Below are 24,944 nucleotides of genomic sequence, written 5' to 3' on the forward strand. Positions count from 1 at the left end.
GTGGTGAAATTGGTAATCAATTTCCAGGTTGTCTGGTGCTCTTTGAAAAGCAGAGTAGCTTGTAATAATGAATGATATTAAAATAGAACAAGGTTATGAATGGATAAAGTATTCCAACAATCATTGGCCCACTGCATAAACTTCACAAGTTTGCTTGTTAGGTTCGGGTGGGAGGACTAATGGACTTCTATAGAAAGTCTGTTCACCATAAAGAACATCAGCCTTGAATTCTGCAATACCTATGTTCTAGTTTATAGCATTCTGACAGTGGCTCTTCTGATAATTGTAATCAAGTGGACATGAAAGTTCATGTCAATTTTGAATCTCAATGTCATGAATTGGTAACTGAAAATAAGGTTGCCTAAATGGAACAGTGAGAAATGATATAAAATAGCGGAAAATCAGGAAGCTTTCTCTTATGAGATGACTAGTAATTCTGGTAGCAATCTGTAACTGTAAATATATCAACCTTATCAAAGGTGAGGAAGTTTATAATACCCAGAGTAAAGAATGGGTCAAAAACACTTTCAGGAATTAAAAAGATGGGGAAAAAAAATGAAGTCCTTGGAACTATGCGATTTACATTATGAAGGCATGAGCATAGTGAGGACACAGATTCTGAAGGCAAAAGTTTGATGAGAAGAATAGAATCTATAACTCACATTCTAGAGAGGGATGCTCTTGAAATTGCAGGAGGCGATGGAGTAAAAGGGTCCTCATCTGTCCAATTTGTCTCACCCCAGTGCTTTAACATGCTCTTCCAGGAGCAGTAAGTGTCTATGCATTTCTTTAAACGTTGATCCTTAACTTTAATTCTCCAATGACCATCTGTGTAGTTTGCCATCTCAGCTTGCCTACGGTCCCATTCTAGTTGTGCCTTTTGCTTTGATTGCAACAGGCAAAACTGCTGCAACAGCATTGGCATTGCATCATGTACTTTCCACCACTTTTCATGAGCTACATCACTGGCAAACTCTTGGAATATATCAACATTCCAATTACAATCATAGTCACGGAAGCACAGCCATGGCTTCACACCCAGATAGTGAAGGACATACAGAACTGGAGGCTCAGCACCAAAGAGCCTAGTTTTCATTTGCTTTACCTCTTCATCATCACCAATCCAGAAATTCTTCAAGAAGTTCATGTGTTTTGGAATCCTATGCCACCATGTAAAAACTTCATTCAAGTATCCTTGGTCCCCTCCGTTGTAGGACTCAAACTCATTAATGTGATCCATCAAAAGTTGGAAAGTACAATTTGATGGCTCAATAACCATTACACCGGAGTTAAAAAGTGTACCATTGTTCCCTGTTGCAGAAATCTGTGGCATCTTAAATAAGAAATCAATGTTTCTGAGTATAAGCAAATCAGCATCAATGAAAATGATCCTGTCATAATCTGTTAACTGCCATAACCGGAACTTGCTGTAATTCCATTCATTATATGCATCCTTCTCAGCTTTTGGGTTCCTTATCCTTTGAATTGTCCTAATCTTCCATCCTGCAGCCTCAAGTCCACTTCTGTGGTATCTACTGATTGTCTCATCTACAAGTATCACAAGGTCTCGGGTGGACCCAGACATGCGGATGCTCTGGGCAGCAGCAATAGCTCCACAAACATAAACATGAGCTGAATGGAGAATTGTTGCATATGCTTCTCGGTGCACATTGCCTGTGTAAACCATCTCTGTATTTCCAGGATTGCATTAGATTTCTATTTAAATAAATGTTTGAAGGAATATATTTCTTTTTAATTTCAGTGATAAAACTTTTTGTGCATTAATAACATCAAAATGAAGATGGAAAACCATATGACCAAGTCAATACCTATCAAGTGAGTGTGTAGCATGTCTAGTTTAATTTTTTATTAGCAAAATTCAACAAAAACACATAGAATAATAAATCACTCTATCAATATTCTAAGTTCTTACACAAATTGCTATAGTGCTGTGACCTGTGAGACTCAAATTCAATTGTGTTTTCTTTAGCTGTGTGCCTTGGTGGTTCATGAGTTCTCACATCATGCATAGGTATAGTGTTTTTTTTTTTCATAATGCAGGATAAAAGGCCTCTAAAAACTAAAATTACCAGGTTATGATTCAAAAAGATGCTGGCAACAATCATGCATATCGTTAACATGTTGAGGGATGACTAGTAAGCAAATGACACAGAACCCCAGTCAAGTGTGGCTATGGTGTGTACTTGAGCTGTCATGCCAAGGAGATAATACCTCCATGGTACTATTAAGAATTGTGTGTGTGGGAGAGAGAGAGAGAGAGAGAGAGAGAGAGAGAGTATTAAGGATATTATATAAATGCAAGATTTGTACTGACCATTTCCCCGGAGAGGAAGTGCAAGTTCGCAAGAACCTACTGGGAGCTGTACTTTTTCTCTCAATGCATTCAAGCGTGGTTTGTATAACCATGCATTTCCTTCACGTGCAACAAGGTCCTTGCAAGTAAAAAGATTTGGTATTGGAAAACAACTGGTAACAAAAAGCAAATGCACAGGATAAAAGCCTTTGGCAGAGGCTGCTAAACCAGCAGCTGCAAGCTGCAGGTGCAACCGAGCCACATCTCTTGACCAATTCCCCTCATTTCGACAAGGAAGTTTAACAGCTATGAGATCAAGCCGTATTCCCAGAGCTTTAAGCCTTGGTAAAGATGGGCAAATGGGAACTTCAGATTCTTCTTCCTCATCAATCCATTCTGGGTATAAGGAATCCCAAGTCACATTTTTTGCAGCATAGTCCAGGTGCAGAACAACGGTTTTGGCATCAGGAATAAGCTGCTTCCAGTGGTTGATTTCATTCTCATTGAAGTTTAAAAGTCCAATTCCCTGATTTTCATTATTATCAGTCACCTTCTCAAGAACTTTCATAATATCATCCCAGTCAATATCAAGATTTGATATATAACGAGGATCTGATCCACCCCATATCCAGCTGTTCACGAAACTCGGCCTGCATTATTTAAATTTTGCTTTAGTCAGTAGCTAATTTTTTTTCTTCACTACAAGTGCCAACTTATAACACCTATAACCCAGTTAGTAATATTTGATTTCATTGGTGCAATGTCGTTTCGCAATTGAAAATCAGGTCAGCAAGTGATTAAAGAGTGAACAAAAAATAGTGGAATTGCATAGCATGATTTTACAAATACATCAAGAATTTTACCGACAATCTTGATTCCAACATGTAATTCATCTTTTTCCCCACTACACCACATTAGAATATTATTCTTGTGTGTATACCTTGGCTCTAGTCCTTTCCCAAGGGGAAGAAATTGAAAAATTATGACATAGCAAAAGTTCAGATATCAGTAGAATCACTTTCAAGAATAGAACAGTACATACCTAGAACCAGCATGTACTGGCTGATTGTTATTGTAAACCTCTGGAGAGTATAGGAGTGTTATAAAAGTGCCAGATACAATAATTAGTAAGACAAATTTCAGAAGAGGAAACTTGCATCTTGAACTTTTTTCTTGAAAGGAAATATGGAAAGGCTTAGCTTTGCTTTTGTTTGTTCTTCTTTTATAGATGTCTTCACTGTTCCAAGTTGTAAATTCAATAACAAATTAGTAAATAAATAAGAAAAAAGAAAAATCAATACAAGTTTTGTGTAATTGATGACATTCTGGGTAACTGAAATGGTGAAGGTACTTCATGACATTCATGCTGAAACTTGAGATGGTAAAAAGCTTCAAGTGGCTGTATTACCAAAGAACAAACAAATAGAAGAAAACATGGAAGACAAGGAATTGACAACTGCTTTAGAACATACATTAAGTTGATGCTACTTTTACTTAATTTTCTTTGTTTTCCCCATAAGTGAGAATTTTATAAAATGTCAACTTCCAGATTAGGGTAACCAAAAAGCTTAACCTACGTAACTCATGCATGAATTCAAATGCTTTGGCATGGAGTTAGAATCAATTATGTTAACAAATCAAATAATTACTCCGGTCATTCTCTTTTGAGTTTATACTGTTCAGAAAACTTTTTCAAAGATAGTACGATTTCACCTCTCAAATGATCATTTTAATTCCTTTGGCACAGAGTTCATACTCTTCATAATATTCTCCTTCCAAAAATATATAGTCCCTATCTCAAATGCTCTTTTTTTCCTAGTTCTTACCTTTTCTTTAAAAGTAAATATTATTTTTCCTGGAAAATTTCTCTCATATGTTTCCAGTATAGCCTACATTTAGTTAATATGGGTCAGGTTTCCAAGATCCAGTAGTTTCCCTTATGTTATTTTTTTCTGTTGTATTGGCCTAGCTTTTGTGCTTTTGTCACAAACACATCTAGAAGCTTCTCACTCCCATTTCTTCACTAGAATTATAAATAGTACTTGTGTGATATTTACACCTTTATAATTTCTGCAAATATGTGATTTCTGGAAGAAATTTGTAAATTTCCTATTGCTAGCTTGATTGGAAGTGTTAATACTGACTAATTCATTATTGTTATCAGCACACATCATGTATGCATATTAAATCAGACGTGGTGGAGAACATCTGTTAGTTAATAATTTTCAGATATAATTCCAACCTAAAACTAGAAGTCCAATCTTTGTTCATTTTTTGAAAATTTAAAGAAGATTTAGATCCAAACAAAGGAAAAACTTGTCAAGCTCAGAATGCAGATCTTTTGAATCAATGCTATACCAGGAATCTATCTGGAGAAAGCCGGCACTAAGATTAGATATACCCAAAGATCTTTTCAAGAATTCAAAACTTACACAATTATGATACATCAAACTCAAGACTCGGAATGTTTATTTCCTACCTAGGCAATGTGATTGAATATTAACATTGTTCAAATCAGTTCCAAATATACAATCAACTTAATAACACGGTTTAATACTTATCTGATGAAATGACAGTGTATCTCAGAAAATTTTGGAACTGCAAAACTAATGCAATAATTATTTTGAAGCATAAACTGTTTCTCAATAATAAAGGACCCATTAAAACAAAGGAGCTTGTAAGAAGTGCTAACTTTAAGATCTCAATTAAAAATTATGACAAAATGAAAGACATATTTCATATCATATTAATAGCTTCAATCATTAATAATTACAAAAAGATTCAAGATAAAAAGAAAAATGCCAAGCCCTTTTATGTAAGCATTTTATAGTTCGAAAGTGTCATGTCATGATTTCTGTAAGCATTGAATCAAAACATATGGACAGCGAGCCTAAGTAGTGATCTAACCAGAAATGATACTTCATAAAAATAGGAACTTTCATGGTTAAAGTTGCTTTTTTTATTTTATAATTGTTATATTGTAAATAATGCACAGCAAAGGAGAATAAACTCACATTGATGAAGACAACCGATGTCTAGCCTCAACAGCATGAGGGGATGTACCCATTGCTCCTCTCATACCGATTTATCAGAAAAAGAAGATTGCAACATCTGTCTAGAAGTAAGTGAGAAAATAAAAACATAAATTTAAGATTTAAGAAAGATATCAAAATTAATACAAACTTTAGGAATTGGGTATACAAGTTGTTGAGGTTTAATAAAACAGAAGTCAACAAGCAACTAAGTGTATATATATATATGTGTGTGTGTGTGTGTGTGTGTGTGTGTGTGTATGTATAGAATAAGAAAGAGATAAAGATAGATTATGCTTTTAGAAAAATAGCATGCGAGCAGCTACCATATTTTAACTCAAGGAACTTAGAAACCAAATTCTAAAACTCAGATGTCAAACCTATGAATCAATCTATGCAACAAAGAGGCAGCATGCATTTGAGAGAAAGAGAGAGATCATAGCAGACCTGTGATGCTTGGAGCTTTACTAAATAAGAGGATGGTTGAGGGAGGGAGGTTGAGAGCACAGTAAGGTAGCAGAGACAATATAGACAAAGTAACGTCTATTTGAAATGTCTTTCCACTTCATAATTTTTATTTTTGTTTAGTTTTTTTTTTTGTCACCTACTTTTTTCTTATCCTTTTTGTTTTTTTCCATTTTTTTTAGTTATGCACCTTTTCTTCACCTTTTTACCTAGAAGTACAGTTTGGACTGAGGAAATTAAAGGGCATTTTTATTTTTTTTTTAGCAATTTCAGTCACTAGCAAATAAGTAATTTACCACAAATCGTGTTGGATTTTTTATGTAAAAGCAATAATGACATCAATTAGGCACAAAATCCTCCGACCATATTTTGGATAAGTGTATTTTGCTCCCACAGAGAATAAAGAAGAGTGAATTAGAATTAGTGATCTCCAATTCTTGAGACGTGGTGGTCTCCATCTGATTGTGTTACACCTTGAGTTCATCTGTGTTACTTGTTACTCATTAATCATGACAAATATTTTTTTTCTTGGTTGATTAATCCATTCTAATGTTTCTGCAGTGTTGACAGATTTAATTAGTATGCAACATGACAAGTTAGACAAACATTATATGTTAGACCTAAGCTTGTTGGTTTTGGAATTAAATCAGTTATTGGTGGTAGCCTTATAAGATTTACTACTACATTAAAATTCCTTAAATAGAACATTTAAGCACTGACAAAGTAAACTTATCAAGAAAAGACAGTAAAAAGTTTATACTAGTTATTAGTACTTTCTTTACTTTGAATATGAGAGAGGGAAAAAAAAACAAAAGAGAAGTTGCCACCAATCTATCAAATGGTGCGGTTACCAAGTACCACCATAAAACAGTTATTTTATAGTTAAGTGTTTTTCTTTTCTTTTTTTTTTTCTTATATTTTTAAAAGAAGGCAATAAAAAAAATGTCATTATTTGAAAGTAGTTGCAACTAGGCAGATTAGGTTGATGAAAACAACTGTTTTAGTTGATATTGAATTAGATTTGGAGTAAAGGAGTTATATGTCCCGTCTTACTAACCAAAGAGAGAAAGTAATGATTATTTTGAAGTCATTTTGAGAACATTCCCCAAAATGAGTCTGATTGATAATACAATCCATGAATTTCCCGTTTTAAATTACCCGATTAGACAAATTCCTTAATCTCTCATTTATCAATTGCATTGGTTAAGCAGCAGGTGGTTGTGGTTATTGTTATTGTTATTTTGTTACTACTGATTTTCAGTTCAAATTAATTTAGTTTCTGTCAAGTTTTAAAGGTAATGAACGTTGAATGTTTTTACAAGAAATAGGAGTGACAAACTGACAATGCAATGCAACACCTAACTGACAATCAAGCAGATAATTACAGATGACAATTTTCTTATCACATAAGTAATATGGATTTTCGATAAGTGATATAGGTTTAAGGGTCTTTTTCAAACTACTATGCCACCAGACACAAAATATAAGAAATAATTAACTTGGTCAAAGCCACAATAAATAGGCAAAAATGAATGAGAGAGAGAGAGAGAGAGAGAGAGAGAGAGAGAGAGATTAGGAAAAAGTACGATTGCCTTATATGTAAGATGAACCGCCCATTTCTGGTCCAACTCTTATTATAATCTTTGCATTCACGTAAAGAGAGTCAATCCACAAAAACAAAAAACAAAAAAAAGGTTTACAGTGTATTAAAAGTTCAAACAATGATGTACAAAGCCTAAGAAAGCAATGTTTGGAGCAACACGGTTGGCAACTGGACACGTTTATGTGATAAAAGAGTAGGGACTATTTGTTTTCTGATGGAAGCCGTGCACCCATCGCTACGTATCTCTTTGTTACTCCATCTCCCTCCCATGCAGCGTGTATTCACAATACACTTTATATTTATATTTATATTTTAAAAGAGTACAATATATTTTCCCTCTAAAATAGGAAAAAGGCTATGGGAATATAGAGACGTAACACAGTCTGTATGTTGTATTGTATTGGAAGCAAAGCGACCGAATGGCAGTCTAGTCTGGCTTTTTTTTTTTGTATCATCCATAGTCCATACTGACGTGTTGGATTTTGACTATTGTACATTCTATAAGATGTGAGAACCACTACCAAATTGATTTTGATGTGGGTTTCTCAGCGCTTTTGATAACTGAGTATCAACAAGAAAAAGATCGACTTGAGTTACGTTATGTTGTGTCAAGTGTGGTTAAACTGTAACATATATTGACCAGATTGGTCTTATTGCATTTGTCTTTATGGTAGAATAGTATATAAAAAATGCAATGCTTGTTTCGATTACTAGCAAAACCGTGCAGCCTCTGTAATATTCAAACGTTAGATATAATATAACATAATCTCTGCATATGGCCAAGTTTAAAGGATGTCTACAAAGTAACAAGGAGACTATGGGCCATATTTTATGCTTGTTGCGTGAATCCTCAACTTTATAGTAGTTTATAACTAGCATGCTAAAAAGTTGCCTTGGTTTCCAATCCTCAACTTTCTTTTGATGTGGACTCCGGTTGATTAGGCATGCCCAGCAGTTCAAGTGATATCATACATTGCCATTTCTGTGGGTGAGTGTCAAATTCTGCTATATAAATTAGTTAATAGACGCTAATTATAATGTGTATGTGTGCCCTCTACCACACCTCTCTAAAATATACATATTTGTAGGTGAGTAATGAGAAATATGCAAGTACAATTCCTTAGGTGCTGATAACAATAATAACCAGCAATTCACTAATTCGGTGCTTATAACATGAATTCAAACTACCTTCCAATTCCCTCTTGGACTCCTGATATTTCTATGAAAACCAAACAAAACAGATGATGAACTTTTTTAAAACTGTGTGAAAGGGGTTTACACATGATTTATTTTACATCATACAGCACTCTTCAGCTAAAATGAATAGAGCCTAGAAGAAATTAGGATGTTCCAATGGCTCCAAGCTAACTATGAAACAAAATCTGATGTTCACAATGTAAGGATTCATATCTCAGGCTCTGATTTCTCCTCTTTAGGTGGGGCGAACTGCTTTTGGAGCCTGGATCTTGTCCAAGGATCAAGGGGAGCTTTTTGTGGTGGTTGAGGAGTTGGGGGCTTCGACTGTCTAAGTTCATTTTCTCGGTCAATAAACCTGTTTGATATTGACTAACAATTTAAGTAACAAGACCAAACTCACAGAAGATTCAGCAAAAACTCAAATAAGTTAATGAGTCTGTTTCAGGAAAATGAGTGAATTTCCTACTGCATTGCATCAACATTATAGTTTTCTTTTCTTTTTTCTTTTTTTTTTAACTTAGAAAAATATTGAGAAGTGTCAATGATGCATCTAACTATGAAAAGAGAAAATAAACCATTAAATAGAATAAAGATTCTTTTGGATATTACCTATCCAAAAAAAAAAAAAAGGATTCTCTTGGATATCCATTCAAAAGAAGCTTATCCTAGGAACTTGATAAAAAAAATTCAAACGAAGCTTTTACAAGAATCACAAATGTATTCTCTGCCCCCAACAAGCTAACTTAATGGAATCACAAATTTGAAACTGAAAATTTCAATTGTTAAAAAATCCTTACTGTAACATCTTATTTAGAGGACAGTCAACATTGCCACAAACAAGACACTAATATAATTAAGGTAAATTTCACTAACTTATCCTGAGGTTTGGGCTAATGCTAACTAGGTCCAAGACATTTTAAACAACCTCGTCCCTTAAACCAATGTAGTCCCTAAACACCATTAATGCCGTAGTCCCTCTCTTCTCTCTCTCCTCTCTCTGATTCTAACTTGTCCCTCTATCTTCTCTTTTGTCCCTCTCTTCTCTCCCTGTTTGTACACCATACCTAGCCAAACCCATACCCCTCTCTTTTCTCCTCAGTTTGTACGCCAAACTCAGCCAAACAAATACCAAATTGGTGAAACATGTACACAGAAAATATATACACAAATTTTGACTAATGAATCCATCAAACTCTTCTCCTGTACAAAACCAAACAAAATCACTGCCTCACCACCACATACAAATCTTACCCATCACTGATTCAGGCACATATACACAGTACATCCAAACCCATTTTGAAATCAACCCCAAAATCCCATTTTCAAAACCCTAATAGCCAAAGCTCAAAACACCTAGTACTCCATTTTACAAATCCAAATCAAAATCACTAAATCCCTACAGCCAACAGAAAACTCAACTAAATTAACCAAACCAAAAACCAAACACAAAAGGGGGTTCGTTTATTAGAAAATAAATGAGAAAAAAAAAAAGAAGAAAATAAATGAGGAAAAAAAAGAGAGAAGAGAATAAGAGAGAAATAAAGAGTAAGAGTCAGTGGCCGGCGGTTGAGGTGGTGCTGTTGAGCTCAGCTGCCATTTGTGGTGGTGTGCGCTTTGTGGTGTTTGGCCATGGCTGAGCTTGAGAGAGAGAGAGAGAGAGCCACCGCGGTAAAGGCTCACGGTGACTGTGGCTTGATGTGGTAGCCATGAGGTTTTGGAGGATCTGAGTTTAGGGTTAGGGAAAGATGAGAAAATTTGAGATGAGAGAAGATAGGTAGACGAGAGAATCAGAGGGAGGAGAAAGAGAATAGATCTGAGCTTAAGTGACTATTGGGATGGGCCTAACAGTGTTTAATTAGGACCAAATTGGTTTTTGGGACCAAATGGGTCAATTTTAAAATGCGTTGGACCTGGTTGATATTAGTCCAAACCTCATGATAGGTTAGTAAAATTTACCCAATTAATTACTATTATCACTATCCATCTATTAAAAATATATACCTATAGTTCAACCAGATGGAAAACCAGTCTCCTAGTCAAACAAAAATTACCAGTCAAGAAATAAATTACAGCCTTACTCAATATAGGCCATTGGAGCAGCATCACCAACTCGAATACGAGTCCGCAGTAGTCTTGTGTATCCACCTGTTCTATCTCTGGAACACAACATTTGCCCAATGTAATAAATATAAGAATAATAACTGAAAAAGTAACAGGTTTGAGATTCACTTGTATCGATAAGCCAGTTCTGTAAATAGCTTGTGAATGACATCATCTCCTCTCACAAAAGCTGCAGCACGCCTAGCAGCACAAAGGGAACCCTGTAATAAGAAAGGAACTAAATATATTAATAGGCATGACATATTCAAAAAACGATGGACTTTCCAATTGAAATGATGCATTGCCAATTTTCAGGATTTCAGTTCCTAGTTCACAAACATAGCCAGCACAGTAAAACCCAGGTTGGTTAACAGATTGAAAGACGTAATCAGCTTCTTTAAATTAAACTTTTATGTTATTTCTTCAGATTAAGATACCAGTAGATTGCATGTAAAATATTTTGGGACATAATCTGTTATTTAGAAAATGCAACATGAAAGCACCTAGAGAGAGAGAGAGGGAATCACAACTTGCAAGGCCCTCCACTCCAAAATTTATTAGGGCAGTCGCAATACTATAATATAAATTTTCAAACTCAAACCTTCAGTTCATGAAGTTGCACCTCCAAAACACTACATTTCAAAATATACGAGTTTAGGATCCTCGAGGAGCTCATTTTATAAAAAAGACATTAATGCTCATATTGTAACTTCTAATTTTTAAATAACTTTTAAGAAGAGCCAAAGACTAGTAAATTAAGACTATATAAAGAACTACATGTCACTCTATGCTACTCTAGATATCACTGATTTTGGATCCACACAATGCCACCTAAAGAGTCATACTTGTAATCATAAGAATGTGGCCCACACTACATTATTAGAAAATTTATTCTGTTGCTCATGAATTTTACATTAGGTTAAGGCTAAGAGACGAGGTGCTGATGCAGCTGGCTCCTCATACAAAGTTATTGAGCACTCAAATCAAGCCTCCACGGATCCTTTTATTGCTCTTTTATACGAGGTTCAAACATCTGAAACTTGGGCCCCATACTTACTATTTTAAGATGAACTGATTACAGAGATGACAAGCCATTTTTCTTCAGAATATCTTAATTAATTGTTTCATCTTTCTATTTGTCCTTTGTGCATTCATATAATTGCTTCTACATTCTCATATTTTTGGCCTTTATGCCTCCAAACTTAGTGGCTGAATTTCTTCACTTTGAAAGAAAATTTTCACCATATCCTATTGAGTCTTTGCATTAAACATTTTATAGAATGATTTACAAAGAGAGGGAAATGCACACAGATTTCAGGGAAACGGGGAAAAAAGCAATTTGGTCTCATCCTAATTCCTAAAAAAAATATTGATCAACATACATGCCTATTCCACAACACACCACCCAAATGAAAGCTGGGGGAAAATACCATATGATATAATCTCTTTTCAATAAACAATTAATAAAACTTCAACAGGGCAGCCACTTTTTTTCCCCTTTCACTTCCAAGGATCTTGCAATGTATGTACCCAAAAATTAAACTCCATTCAACTTATCAAGAAAATCTTTAAATCTTAAAGTTGATTTCAATGTTCATATATTAACAAGGTCAGGATGATTCAATACTTCTTCACAAACAGTAGTTATAAGAATTTCAATTCCGCGTTCCACACACCGAGGCGTCAGGGTTGCACCCTTGGGAGCTTAAAGTATCTATAACTTGATCCTTTATGGTGAAGATTACATGAAGCACAGAGTTGCAACTTAAGGCCATTGTGAAATATACTGTGCATATTATAAACCAACTAATTGGTTATTTCAGAAATTTTAAAAAAATAAATAAAAATCTTTGTTATTCAAAGGTAACTAATCTTTCATTATGTTGTCACATATATTTCTCCACCCATTTTGAGATTTTGTTTCACAGCAATAACTCAAGTACAAATATGTGAGGGAGTTGGATCTATCGGCCTCTGTGCATTTCTGAGATTATAGCAAACCATATCAATATATGACTTGGTTTTCAAAAATTATCATCTTTTTCAAAAATAAATAAATAAACATCATATTGATTTCTTGCTTTATGTGATTCAATTCCATACCATCCAAATATTAAACTAACACACGTCATAATATGCACATAAGTACACACAGCTAACTTCATTTTCTTGGATAACTTTCAGTTACCAAACAACATGCCCAGGTAAATCGCATCAAGAAAACAACACTCAACCATTTAAAGAACACTAAATTAACACAGACCGGCCGTTACATATACCTCTTTTCCAAGCTGCACCATGTTATCAGCAAGCCGCCGAATTTCTTTTGCCTGCAAATTAAAAATAAAAATAAAAATCCTTCAATTAATTATTAAAAACAAAAAACAAATTCAGATTTCCCAAATCCATAACCCCAGTTAGCAGGGTAAAAAAACTTGCTGTAAATAACAAATTCACTAAAAAAAAAGCAAACAGACTTCATTAATGATTTAAAAGAACATAAAAAATCAGAACCAGATTGATATATCAAATTAAAACATTAAAAACCCTACAAAAACCCTGAAATGGTAAAAACAGCCACACAACAACAACAACAAAACGAAAAAAGTGTACCTTAGCAACAGTGGTTTCGATACGCTCATGCTTCACCAACTGGGACACCATTGTTCTGAACAATAAATATAAATAGCAAATTTTTATTAAAAAAAATTGCGATAATTGAGAACCTGAGAAAAAAAAAAAAAGGGAATGGAATGAAATGAAAAGAGAACCTGAGCATGGAAATTCGGTGCCCCGTGGGCCGATTTAGCTTCCTCAACTTCGTCATTCTTTTTCACAGTGAGAAAGAGATAAAATTAAAAATTAAAAAACCCTAGGATTTTGGGCGAAATGAAGACGAAGCAAATAGAGTTAGGCTTAGAGGACTAGGGCTTTTCAGTTTATACCTTATTTGGGCTTTTAATTGCACTTGGGCCGTTCATTATTTGATAACATAGCTCATTTCTTCTTTTTGGATTTTTTTTCAAAATAACTACAAAGCCCAAACAATTTTATTAGTTAGCAACATTTACAAACTATTTAGGAAAGTAACAACTCAAGTCCGAGAGAGTCAATTTCACTATAGCAAATCGAGTTTCAAATACTTGATTTCCATGAGGTGTGTGGCTGACGTGCATTAAAAAAATCCATGTGAAACTCGAGTCATAATACTGACATGGATTAAAAAAATTCATGTGGAACTCGAGTCTTTATGACTCGAGTTCCTTCCAGTAACCCAGAATTGGTCTGGGATTGTTAAGTCAAATGGGAGTTTAAGTTTTGGTTCCAAAAGCTCAAAGGCTTGCCTCAGAGAGAGCTCAGTTTGCTTCTCAACCTCAAAGGAAACAATTTGGATGATTTTTGAGGCCATGAAAGCAGGGTCATCAAGTAGTAGCAATTACGAAAGAGAGCAAAAAGAGTTGTGTGCTTTTTTGAATTTACTTGGTGGAAAAGAATAGGGGTTTTTTGGAGATTGAGATTGTGAAACAGAGCTTGAATTGGTGGTGGCTGTCGTTGAGATCCACGACCGGTGGCGAGGAGAGAGTGAAACCGACTACAGCAATGGCGGTGGAAATAAAGGAGGCACGGTGGTGGGGCAACATGAAACAAGGAAGTAAGATAGGAAATGATTTTTGGGTTTGGATCTTTGCTTCGATTGAGATCATGATTTGGATTTGGGATTTTGAGAAATTGATATAGATGAAGAAGGAAGCGCTATCTTGGGTTTTTGGGGGCTTGGAAGAAGGGAGTGGGATGGCAGATGAAAAAAAAAAAAAAGAGAGAGAGAGAGAGAGAGAGAGAGAGAGAAAGAGAAAAAAAAAAAAAAAAAAAAAAAAAAAAAAGAACAAAGGAAGAAGGAAGAAGATGGTGAACAGGAAATCGAGTCTTAAAGACTCGAATTCCACGTGGATCTTTTACCCCACCTCAGCTTTGCCAGCACACAGAAATCGAGTCTCTTAAACTCGATTTGCTACAGTGAAATCGAGTCTCACATAATCGATTTGTTAGTTTCCTAAATAGTTTGGAAACGTAGCTAGCTAACAAAATTATTTGGTTTTTGTAGTTATTTTGAAAAAAAAAAATCCCTTCTATTTCATAACATGCAAAAGTCACAAAACTATTCATTTATTTATTAATTTCACTCTCTCTTTCTCTTTCTTCTCTTTTAGGGATGGCCATTTAAACCCACACCTGAGGATATCCACCTCACCCGCTCTCGATGGACAGGTTTTACTCACTCCACATAACAAATAGGAAAGAGATAGAGGGTTAACATTTTCCTCTGCACCTACTCTGTTTATATTTAAATAATTAAAAAATATTTTTAAAAGTTTTTTTTATAAGAGATACATATGTGTTTTTAGCCTACTAACTTAAAATTTATGATGATTTTTTATATTGCATTATTGAATTTATACTTTTATGTTTTCGTATTTACATTGTTTATATTTTTAATTGTTGTATTGCTATGTTTGAACTGTTTTTGTATTTCTTATTACTTGAATTGTTGTATTATTATGCTTTGAGAAGGTTTTGAAATGTTAGAAATTTTTTTTTTTTTAATGTTTTATGAGTTTTAATTTGGGTGTGACGGGATGGGTACCCACTAGAAGGAGGCGTTCGAAGCGAAAGTGGAGTGGGGTGGGAAACAAGAAACCCAACCCCATTGCCATTCCTATTCTCTCTATCTCTAGAGCTCTTTCTTCTCTCTATCTCTCTTCCTCTCCATTTGAATCTATCGCTTCACTACCACTCGAGAAAAAAAAAATGAAACCACCACATCCTTCAAAAAAATAACAAATAAAAAATTACCATAACAAAACTCACCATCTCCACAACCCACCAAAAGGGACACCAAACCCATTCAAAAAACCATAACAAACCTATATCATTCACAATCACAACTCTCAAAACCAGAAAACCCAATTCAACATGTGATGCCCTAATTTGATTGATATGTGTGGGTGTGTGATGAGTCTCACATCGGGTATTTACTAGGTACATATAGGTTTTATTAACAAGTACAAGGAGCCTCAATGGTGACTAGTCCTTTTGAGGTATAGTGCAAATATGGTTAGCGCTTTTCCTTGGGTCGTTGCATATGGTATCAGAGCCAGCCCAGTAACCCCGTGTGGGCTCGGAGACACTACTCCACAAAATGGACCCTAACGAGGACGTTAGGAATTTAAGTGGGAGAAATTGTGATACCCTAATTCGATTGATTGTGTGATGTGTGTGGATGTGTGATGAGTTCCACATCGGGTATTAACTGGGTAGATTTAGGTTTTATTAACAACTACAAGGAACCTCAATTGTGACTAGTTCTTTTGAGGTATAGTGCAGATATGGCTAGCGTTTTTTCTTGGGTCGTTATATATGGTATCAGAGCCGGCCTAGTAATTCCATGTGGGCTTAGAGACACTACCCCACAAAGTGGGCCCTAACGAGGATGTTAGGGATTTAAGTGGGAGAGATTGTGATGCCCCAATTTGATTAATTGTGTGATGTGTGTAGGTGTATGATGAGTCCCACATCAAGTATTTACTGGGTAGATTTGGACTTTATTAACAACTACAAGGAACCTCAATTGTGACTAGTCATTTTGAGTATAGCGCAGATGTGGCTAGCGCAGATGTGGCTAGCGCAGATGTGGCTAGCGCTTTTCCTTAGGTCGTTACATATATATTGTGATACCCCAATTCAATTGATTGCGTGATATGTGTAGGTGTGTGATGAGTCCCACATCGGATATTTACTGGGTAGATTTAGACTTTATTAATAACTACAAGAAGCCTCAATTGTGACTAGTTCTTTTAAGATATAACGCAGATGTGGCTAGCACTTTTCCTTGGGTCGTTACATATGGTATCAGAGCCAGCCTGGTAACTCCGTGTGGGCTTAGAGACATTACCCCACAAAGTGAGCCCTAACGAAGACATCAGGGATTTAAGTGAGGGAGATTGTGATGCCCCAATTTGATTGATATGTGTGGGTGTGTGATGAATCCCACATCGGGTATTTACTGGGTAGATCTGGGTTTTATTAACAACTACAAAGAGCCTCAATTTTGACTAGTCCTTTTGAGTATAGTGCAGATGTAGCTAGCACTTTTTTTTGGGTCGTTACACAACATCAATCTTCACTAGCAAACTAGCAAACCCATGCTGATCTTCACCAACAAACCAACAATCACGTCAATTTCCATCGGCAAACCAACCACCACAAATACACAGAGAGAGAGAGAGAAAGAGAGAGAGGGGTGATTGAAAGAGTGAGACTCGGAGAGAGATAATTGAGAGAATAAAAATCAATAAAATAAAATTGATTTGCAACAAGCTTCCCTCCTTGTTAAAGCATCAACACAACTTTTGTTTCCCTATAGCAATGCTTAATCCCAACTTGAGGAAACATTCTCAATGAAATCTTGAAACCATCAATAACTGCAATAAGCTCACCATTAGCTACACCAGTACCCTTCATAAAAGAGACTACTAAACTAGCATCAAGCTCTACTACTAAATTTTGAATATTCAAATGAACCTTCAATATTAACTAGTTAGATTGGGAGGATAGAAAAGTTGAGAGATGAAAAACTCATTTATTTGGTTGAGAAGAAAAATGAGAGGATGGAAAATAAAATTGGTATAAATTGACTCATATGCCCTTTTTAAAGTATTGTGCTCAATATAAAAATAAACAAACAATCAATATTAAAACTTCCTTCATTAAAAAAAAATCATGCCCAATGTTTTAAAAAATAAAAGCAAAGAACCGGAGAAACAAAAGAATAAGAAAAGAGTTAACACCTTACTGCATATAGATAGAAATTAATAAAGACAAAAATAAATGAAGAAAAGACAAAGATTGATGAAAGCAAGATGAGGCTTGTAAGGTAACTAATTTTAAAGAAATGGGCTAATTTTGTAAAAACAATTGGCACCCAACAACCAAGTTTTCCACCTTATTTTCTTTTGAGAGACTTGTTTTTTTGGTGGGTCCGAGGAGAAAATGCTTGGGTCCAACCAAAAATCATTCTATTTTTCTCTCCTAACCAAACAACCCAAAAACCTATTTACTCTCATTTCTTTTCTATCTGTTCTATTTCACCTCTAACCAAACATAACCTAAGAGTCCACAATTCAGCAACTATATTAGTTGCAGCTCCAAGTCTCCAACGACTATACAATATCCCTTAATCTACTCCCCTGAAACTTTTGAATAAGACGTCATGGGAGAGATTTGCAATTAGTGTAAATGTTGAATTAAAAATTTTGTATTTCATATATTACATGGGGAAAAATGCCCAAACACCCCTTGAACTTTAAACTAGCGGTCATGACACTCCTTGAACTTTAATTTTAGCCAATTTATTCCATAAACTTCACACAACTGTCAAATCCAAGGGCGGAGCTAAGTAATGCATTGGGGGGGCCATGGCCCCTCCAAAATTTTTTAAATCCTCTCTAATTATAGGTAAAACTAGTCCTCAGTCCCTTTGATTTAAGAGCTAGCCCCCACAAAATAAAAAACTCCCCCCCCCCTTCCTACACGTCTTTCATAATAATTCCATTCCCTCACCTCAAATCCCCACTTTTCAGCCAAAAAGATTCATTCATTTTGTTTTTTCCATTCTCCATTAAAAGCACAGCCACTGGCAAATCCTTTCTTTATTTATTTAATTATTATTTTGCTAAGAACCTAAGACCATATCCCCTGTCCTGATGTCCATGTCCTTTACTACAGTTTTACCCCCTCAATTTTACCACTTTTTAGTTATTCATTTTTTCTAATAGGATAAAGTCATAAAACTAAAGTGTAGTACATTATGTTTCCCAATTAAACTCTGTATTGAATTTAATTGTCCTTAGAAATGATAATATTGTTTGTATATTATTTGTCATGGTAAACATGTATTTGAATTTAATTAAGAAACCTAATGAATTACACTTTAAATACTGTATTTACGTTCTGCAATTTCTGAAAACTATTGGAGGAAACTTTTTTATGGAAATTAAAATAATAAAAAAACTGTTAAATCAGTTAATTACTTTTTCATTTTTCCATAAAAAATTATTTAAAGTGGTTTACTAATTTATACCCTAAAGGCAAACGTTAATAAAACACTATATATATATATATATATATATATATATATATATATGAATGTCATATTTTGAATTTTTCTTGAATTACGAATCAATATGATTGTTTTATTTGGCCCCTCAAGCAAAAATTTCTATCTACGCCCTTGGTCAAATCAACACATCTGTTACTCTCTCGTTAAAAACTCAAAATGGAAATACTTATGTGCATCTCACTCAAGCTTTAAAATGATAAATTACCAAGGGCTAAACGGGTGAGAGGAGAGAGCAACTTAGGGCTTAACAGAGAAAGAGAGACACAGTTAAAACCAGAAGAACCGTCGTTGACGGCCACCATGATTACTATCATTGTCTTGCCATTGGTATTATTCTTCTTCTTCTTTTGTTTTTTGTTTTTTTTTGTTTTTTGCTCTTTGTTTTTCCAATCATCCATGACTTGCGAGAAAGGGAGACGGCGCAGTTCGATCCGTTTATTCTGGTTTCAGTGGCAATTTGTTATTTTCCCCCTATTTGTTGGTTTGTTCTCTCTTTTTTGTTGGGATTTGGTTGATTTCAAATTTGGTTTGATATTGAGTTCTCTCTTGCTAGTTGTATTAGTATACTGGGATTTCGTCAAAGATCTTGTGCACCCTATATGTGCGAGATAGTAGGAGTAGCTGGAGTTTAATTGGATGTAGAAGAATACTAACAAAGTTGCACGTCTTGGCAAAGTGGTCTTTGTCAAACTCTTTTCCAAGTTATCTATACTACTATTTAAGGGGCTTCTTCTGTTTAGATTCCACATTTTGGATGCCTAAAGTACCCTCATCATATCCACTTACAAGTTTTCAACTAACGAAAATAAATATGTAAATTAAAACTCCTACACTTTAAAACCCACAAACTCACATACGCTTTGCAATTTCTATCTCACTTTCTATCTCTCATTCTTCTTCAGATTAAAGATATTTAGTTTAGATCTACATCCTCCTTTCTTTTTCTTCAATTAAAGACATTTTTTCTCAGAGGCTCCAACAAATTTTCAAGTTCTATCTTTTGCAAGTTCCTCTTTGTTTTCTTTTCTTTGGTTTATGATTGACTTTCTTTGAGCTCTACTTTTTTTTTTTTTTTTTTTTTTTACGTATCATGTTAAATCTTTTTTTTAATGTAATTTTGAAATGAATGGTTCCTTCATATACTCTACCACTATACTTCTTAATGAATTGTCATTTCATGTTGTAGGTATTGTGATCCAAAAACAGGGTTGCCTTATGCTACAAAAGAAACATTCAACCAACAAATTTTCAAGTTCTATCTTTTGCAAGTTCCTCTTTGTTTTCTTTTCTTTGGTTTATGAGTTCTACTTTTTTTCTTTTTCTTTTTTTATATGTATCACGTTAACTCTCTTTTTTTTTCTTTTTTTTTAAAATGTAATTTTGAAAATTCGATTAATGATCAAAATATAAATGATCAATTACTTATGGACAAGGGTCTTTTTTAAGGGGAGAGGAATGAAACGTACATGTATTTGGAATTGTGGGTCCATTAGACTAATTGTTGGAGTTTTAGTTTTCATGGAGCAATATTTTGATCAGGTTGAAGACATTTTTGTTGAACCAAAAGTTGTACCACCTCGACTTTTCTCATCCAAGAAGTTATCTAGCGAGTGAGAAGCAACCCGAAAAGATCAAACAATAAATTTTAGATTAAGCCCTTGAGGACAAAGGCTGATTTCAATGGCGCATGTTAATTTGTTAGGAAATAATATTAATGTTTATTTATTAGTTGTTTCATGTTTATCGAGAATTATCATGTATATAGGTATTTGTTAAGATAGGGATTTGTGCGAGTAGGAAGTTGTTAGTATCTGATTTGTATTTGGATTGTGTTATTAGTGTTAGTGGTGTCTTAGTTTTAGGAGTATGGCCATCGTGGCCGTAAGTTTAGGAGGAGATGTGCTCCGTTGCTTTAGGTCTTTAACGTTACTTTACTTTACCTGAAGTTATCTATCAATATTTTATCTAGACTATTATTTAAGGGGTTTTCTCTATTTGGATTCCTCATTTTTTAGTTCAAAAATACTCCTACAGTCCTATGTTTAAGTAGAGACAAAACTAAAGGACTCTGGTAAAAATACATGTCTAACTTGCACTAAAATATTGCCTACCACTAATCCACTTCTTCAAAGTAACTATACATTTATTGTTTTTTTTTTTAAATAGAAAAATAAGTTAAACAACCCGTCCTATGTTTAAGTAGAGATAAAAACTAAAGGACAATCTGGTAAAAATGCAACTCTAACTCCCACTAAAACATTACCTAAAAAATAGGACCACTCTTTCATTAATTTTCAAATTGATTTATTCACTTATAAATTAAAATTTTAAAACAAAAATTATTTATATAAAATAATTAAATACAGTTTTTTTTTTCTTAAAAAATAGGATCACTAAAAAAAAAGAGCCTCATCGCATGTGCGAAGTGCGTGTGATGAGACTAGTATTGTTTAAGGGATTGGTCCCTCGGTAGAAACAGCCTTAGCATGGCTAACTCTTTGTTGAGAAGGAGCATGGCTGACTCTATTGTATAGTTTTTTCTATGCAATAAAATCTTTAATTTATTTTAATAAAAATAGAATGAACATTGTTAACCGTACAATTTCATAATATCATTTTTTTATAAGACATAATATCATATTTGATATACAAATATGAACAAAAAAATATATATTATTTGTCTATATATATATATATAAATAAATCCACGCGATATATAGAGAAATGTAATATAAGTATTTTATAATAATATAATGTAAAATTTATAAGTTAAATAGTGTATTTTGCATTCAACAACAATACATAAATTAAATAATTTTTTTCAATTTTATAAGTTTTATATATATGATAAATGTAATATAAATAGAGAAGATGTTATTAAAAAGATTTTTTTAAAAATATACCATGATCGGTTGACTAATTTGAAAATATCAAAGAATATTAAAAAAAATGTACATCCTCATTCCATGGAACACATGTAATATGTTATATTAAGTTTAAATTATTATATATGTTTAGAATTGTAATATTTTTTTCCGTGGTTGCGCCAAGTGGCTTCACCAAATTGCAGAATATTTTTTAGATTTTTAGATTTTTCAATAAATTCATTCACTTAAGTTTTTAGATAAAAACAAATTTTTTTTTTTTTATATCTTTATCAACTTCTTTGGATAAAGTAACAATAAGTGTTCTAATGAACTTCTTCTTCTTCTTCTTCTTCTTTTAATTTTATAAAAAAATATTTTACTTAGTATTTTATTTTTTTTGGGATAAACATTTATCCTACTTCATCTATTTCCTAATAATAAAGTAACAAATTTAAAAGTATTATTTTTTCTTCTCAATTTTTTTTCTTTTGGAATAAATAACAAAAAAAAAACTAATATTTATTAGCTTTAATGTAAACTAAAAAAAAAAAAAATAATTCTAATAACAATCTAATAACATTAACAAATTTTAAAGTGTTATTTTTTTTAGATTTTAAAAAATATATATAATTTTTCTTTCCTAGAATTTCTAAGTTAATAAAAATCTTAATTTAATTATAATCCAAATTCTTCATCTAATCCGTGTAATCCTTATTTTTTTTAAGAAGTCTAATGCATCTTGAATTGCAACATTGTAGACTTGATGTAATCTAATTCTTTCTTATTTTTTTAATTGCCATAGTGCATGGTTTAACTTAGATTGTAATCTAATTAATTGGATAATGAACCTATCCTTAAAGTAGTTGAGTGCAACAGGGAAGAGTGATGGATTTAAGGTGTAGAGCCTTTCTTAAGAGAGACCGTAAATGATAAACCATGTAGCTATATATTGTATTAAGCATTTTATGTTATGCAATTTTTAGGTTCTGCTCCTTTCTTCTTCTTCTTTTTGATGATAATTGTGACAATGTTATTCCTAATTGGTAAGAAATCCAACTTCTTCACCATCTAAGTTCTTAGATTGTACGTTTTGCGGGTCTGTATTTGTCTCTTTTTTTTTTTCATTAAATTAATTAGGTTTTATGTATTTCTTGCCTTTTGTTTAAAATAATTTCTTAACTTTGATCTAATTTATATGAATAATTCAATTCTCATGTGATGGTATGAGTCTTTCTACTTCAAATTTTTAATGTTTAGTAATTTAGATTGTTCTTAATTATTTAATTGATTTTTTTCACCTAAATATTCTTTCAAATATTTTTTGGATATTTTTAATTATTGAATTCAAGGTTTTTTCATTTGAATATGCAATGCAGAGATATACTAAGTATCAAAGTAAGATTAGCATTGTTCTTTCAATAGAATGACTGCCGGAAGGACTGAAATTCTCTTGAATTTCGTTTGGTACAAACCTCTTACCAAATCAAAAGTTAGCAACCCAAACTCAAAGAGCAAGACTGCAAGAGACTTCCATGTTGGATGGTAAAAATCCTTAAGACCTACATTTATCTTCTCATGTTTGGTGTATTTGATTAAAACTTTTGGCCTTCTTGATATATTATCATTGAAAAGTTATTAGATAAATCTCATTTTCCCTTTGTTGTGGGTTGGATATGAAACTTATTTTCAAATATATATTATGCAGAATTATAAAAAACAAAATCCATAAATGAATAGATGGTATAGGTATAACCATCCAAAAATAGAATAGAAAACTATTGACATTTAATATATATATACAATTTGCAAATAAATGGAAATAAGAGAATGAAATAGAATTCAAGTTTCTACTAAGAATTCTTTTCATATAACGTATAAACAAAGAGCTTGGTTATAAGGATTTTACTTCATATAAACATTTATCCCATTGTATATTTTGAGTATCCAAAAAGAATGTAAGAAATTGTTGGAGATAGATTACCCAAGTTCACAAAAGAGGAGGTTCAATAGAGTTTATGTTATCTTCATCCTCCTCCTTATTCTCTCTCTTTTAGCCTTATGGGTTGAGCAAATGGTTTTATTCTCTCTTTATTCCAAATAGTAGTGAGAAAATTACGTGGTATATGAAAAGTTTTGCAATTTTTTTTAGTTCATTGCAAACTTTCTTTAGTTTACATATAAAACCGTGCATCACACTATAGTATATATATATAACCGAAGTCTCTAACATTTTCACAATTTTACACATCAGTATTACTTAAATAAATATTATAAAAAACTTGAATAAATCATATATTAAGATTATCCTAAACGTGACTTTATTTGGTTAAATATAAAAATCATCAACTAAGGATGAAGTTCAACTTCTTTGGATAATAGAAGAATTCTACTGTAACTTAAATAAATATTATAAAAAATTTGAATAAATCCTATATTAAGATTCGTGACTTTATTTAGATAAATATAAAAATCATCAACTAAGAATAAAGTTCAACTTCTTTAGATAAAAGAAGAATTCTACTGCAACTTCTTACACAACAAAGTATTAATTAAGATACTTTGTGGGCATCATTATAATTTTTTTTTTTAAATTATTTTTATTTAGTCCAAACTCTATTTCTTTAATAAGTCCAACTTAAACTCAAACTCAAATGTCAATAATTTATCTCCAAAATTGCGAGTTTAACCATGAACACTATAAAAGCAGTGCAAAGCCCAATATTTTTTTTTAAGCCGAGTAAAGATATGAACTTTTCTTATATTATTTTCTTCTCCTCTACTTTATTAAAAAAAAAAAAAAATTATTTTATGGTTTTTCATGTATTTTTTAAAAATTAATTTTCGTACATGAACCACCAAACCCTCTTTAGCCATTTTTTACAATATAAAAAAACTTGCAATAATTGAAATTTAAGGTTCTGCTACTGCATATGTCTTTGCTTTATCTCAAGATATGAAAGTATGTTAATTTCTTGGGCAGAAAGCTTATATTCGATATATTAAGAGGAGGTTATATTAAAAAGAGATATGACTTTCATTATTTTAACGTGGGCTCCTGCTCAACATTTTTTAGTGTGGGCCACATGCTAATAAGATTTGTTTAAAGTTTAGACCCATTAAAATTTAAAATTTATTGCATTATGGGTTCGTGTACTTTTTTCTTTTTCTTATATTTCTCTTTTGAATAGTC

At 33.0% G+C, this 24,944-nt stretch overlaps 2 protein-coding genes across 6 annotated transcripts; both read right to left on the reverse strand.

The window, feature by feature from the left end:
- Positions 1 to 386: 386 nt before the first annotated feature.
- On the reverse strand, positions 387 to 5,868 carry LOC142624298 (UDP-glucuronate:xylan alpha-glucuronosyltransferase 1-like). Of its 5 annotated transcripts, none has more exons than XM_075797824.1 (5): positions 5,794 to 5,868; positions 5,329 to 5,429; positions 3,357 to 3,551; positions 2,336 to 2,964; positions 387 to 1,689 (listed from the first exon to the last, which is right to left on the reverse strand). In XM_075797824.1, exons 2-5 carry the CDS (start codon positions 5,391 to 5,393, stop codon positions 659 to 661), a joined length of 1,920 nt encoding a protein of 639 aa, XP_075653939.1. In that variant the 5' UTR covers positions 5,394 to 5,429; positions 5,794 to 5,868; the 3' UTR covers positions 387 to 658. The 5 variants fall into 5 exon arrangements, with proteins under 5 accessions (XP_075653939.1, XP_075653944.1, XP_075653941.1 ...); XM_075797829.1 differs by having other exon boundaries at positions 5,329 to 5,425; positions 5,794 to 5,860; XM_075797826.1 differs by lacking the exon at positions 5,794 to 5,868 and adding an exon at positions 5,727 to 5,781.
- Positions 5,869 to 8,501: 2,633 nt separating this feature from the next.
- LOC142624299 (uncharacterized) lies at positions 8,502 to 13,640 on the reverse strand. The gene is made up of 6 exons (XM_075797830.1): positions 13,483 to 13,640; positions 13,325 to 13,379; positions 12,991 to 13,041; positions 10,841 to 10,932; positions 10,690 to 10,767; positions 8,502 to 8,966 (listed from the first exon to the last, which is right to left on the reverse strand). Exons 1-6 carry the CDS (start codon positions 13,536 to 13,538, stop codon positions 8,819 to 8,821), a joined length of 480 nt encoding a protein of 159 aa, XP_075653945.1. The 5' UTR covers positions 13,539 to 13,640; the 3' UTR covers positions 8,502 to 8,818.
- Between the last annotated feature and the right edge of the window lie 11,304 nt (positions 13,641 to 24,944).

This window comes from Castanea sativa, chromosome 2, assembly GCF_040712315.1.
Source record: "Castanea sativa cultivar Marrone di Chiusa Pesio chromosome 2, ASM4071231v1".
NCBI lineage: Eukaryota > Viridiplantae > Streptophyta > Magnoliopsida > Fagales > Fagaceae > Castanea > Castanea sativa.

Coding starts and splice junctions, on each gene's coding strand:
- LOC142624298 (XM_075797824.1), bottom strand. CDS start 5,393: ATGAGAGGAGCAATGGGTACATCCCCTCATGCTGTTGAGGCTAGACAT. Junction 3,552..5,328: donor CATCGGTTGTCTTCATCAAT/GTGAGTTTATTC, acceptor AACTTGGAACAG/TGAAGACATCTATAAAAGAA. Junction 1,690..2,335: donor ACTTCCTCTCCGGGGAAATG/GTCAGTACAAAT, acceptor CTGGAAATACAG/AGATGGTTTACACAGGCAAT.
- LOC142624299 (XM_075797830.1), bottom strand. CDS start 13,538: ATGACGAAGTTGAGGAAGCTAAATCGGCCCACGGGGCACCGAATTTCC. Junction 10,933..12,990: donor TGGTGCAGCTTGGAAAAGAG/GTATATGTAACG, acceptor TTCTTATTACAG/GGTTCCCTTTGTGCTGCTAG. Junction 8,967..10,689: donor GCTCCAATGGCCTATATTGA/GTAAGGCTGTAA, acceptor AATATCAAACAG/GTTTATTGACCGAGAAAATG.